At 37.7% G+C, this 1,483-nt stretch overlaps 1 protein-coding gene across 3 annotated transcripts in view; it reads right to left on the bottom strand.

Annotated features, from left to right (window-relative positions):
* Positions 1 to 1,370, bottom strand: part of LOC107104967 (kelch-like protein 7) — a 15,118-nt gene extending 13,748 nt beyond the window's left edge. Inside the window, exons 1-2 of one of the 3 annotated variants that reach the window (XM_015405081.1) lie at positions 1,074 to 1,370; positions 163 to 287 (exon numbers count right to left, since the gene is read on the bottom strand). In XM_015405081.1, coding sequence (XP_015260567.1) covers positions 163 to 276 — 114 coding nt within the window. In that variant the 5' untranslated portion in view covers positions 277 to 287; positions 1,074 to 1,370. Of the gene's footprint in view, positions 1 to 162; positions 531 to 1,073 lie in introns of those variants that run through there. The other 2 variants (XM_015405082.1, XM_015405080.1) reach the window with 2 other exon arrangements.
* Between the last annotated feature and the right edge of the window lie 113 nt (positions 1,371 to 1,483).

Raw genomic sequence — 1,483 nt, 5'->3', positions numbered from 1 at the left:
CCCAATTTAATATGTGGATAAATGTAGGCTAAATAAATTAGGGGTTAAATAATTATAGAAAACATAATTGTTGTGGTGATTTTGCTTCAACCTCAGAAGCAAAATAAGTTTTTACTCCAACCTTACAATCCTGAGGTTTTACATCTCTTAAGGCTTCTTCACCTGTTTTCTCATCTCAGCCATAGTTTTCACAAGACCAGACAGCTGCTTGGGTTCAGCTGCAGCATGAAGATTCCTCACAGTCTCAGAGCGCAACTCCTTCTTGTTTGAAGCCATTGATGAAGCTTCTGGAGGGAAGGGGGGGGGGTTACCCCCCCACATATTATAAACAGAGGAAAATCATCAGTCAGGCTTTTGTTCATTTAATAATTAAGGGTTTTTTTTGCTCCATAGTAGATGAATCTGATGGAAATGTGGCATCATGAGATTATTTATTTTCCTGAGTCCAACATTATTCATAAATAATTATGAATTTAACTAAAAAAAATGTCAGTAGAAAAAACAAACAATTCCAAAAAAGTTCAAAACAATCCACTGAACTTTGTTTCCAAGTTTGAAGACGTTTCTCTTCCATCCAGAGAGATTTTTAATTCAGAATGTCAGAAACAGTGTTGAGCTCCAGGCTTTATACAGCAGCCTCCAACTGAAGGCTGTTTCTGACATTTTGAATTGAAAATCCTTCCTGGAAGATAAACCTCTTCAAACTTTGAAACAAAGTTCAGTGGATCGTTTTTAAATGTTTTGGAATGACTCTGACCTGAATGACTGAGAATCTTCACCAGCAAAAAACACAATAATTACATTAATTTACCACCAAGGAACAAACTAACCAAATAAACCACCGAGCAGTCACCTCTTAACAATAAATATTAGTTCAATTTTCGTTTTAATGAATGTCAGATTTATTGTGTGTAACAGAGAGTTTATTATTTGTTTTCATGCTTTAAAAAAAAATCCTATAAAAAAACCCAATAATATGTTTAAACTTTAAAGTAGGAAAGCAGCAGGAAACTGAGGCTTTTCTTCAAGCACAGTTTTTAAGTTAAACGGTGAAAATGTTTGTTGGAGCTTACCTGATTTTCCAGGTGCAGAAAGACACGTGCCGGAAGTTTACGCCCCTTTTAAGGCAGAGACGCTCCCGGTTACCGTAAACATTGGAAGAGACGCGCAGCGCTCCACGGCCGTTAGATCCAGACCGCTGAGGGATTTCTGAGTTTCTTTCTCTATAATGAGGCTCCTGGCCTGGAGAGGAAGTTATCAGGAGGAAAAACAGAACACAACATTTTGAAAAGGCGGATTTGGGCATAAACTGTATGAATGGATCGGTTGGAAATGGAGAAAGAAAAGGAGGAAGAAGATTAGATTTTGAAGGGTGAACGCCAGGAGAGAGAGGAAGAAATAAAACAGACGAAGGGAAGGGAAGTGGTGATATTCAAGGAAGTAAAGGAAAACTGGAAGGAAGTTCAGAGGAAGAAAGGATAGT

This window comes from Cyprinodon variegatus, unplaced genomic scaffold, assembly GCF_000732505.1.
Source record: "Cyprinodon variegatus isolate N-32 unplaced genomic scaffold, C_variegatus-1.0 Scaffold1979, whole genome shotgun sequence".
In the NCBI taxonomy this organism is placed as follows: Eukaryota; Metazoa; Chordata; class Actinopteri; order Cyprinodontiformes; family Cyprinodontidae; genus Cyprinodon; species Cyprinodon variegatus.
Note: the sequence above shows the minus strand (reverse complement) of the source record. Positions and strands in the feature narration are given on the sequence as shown.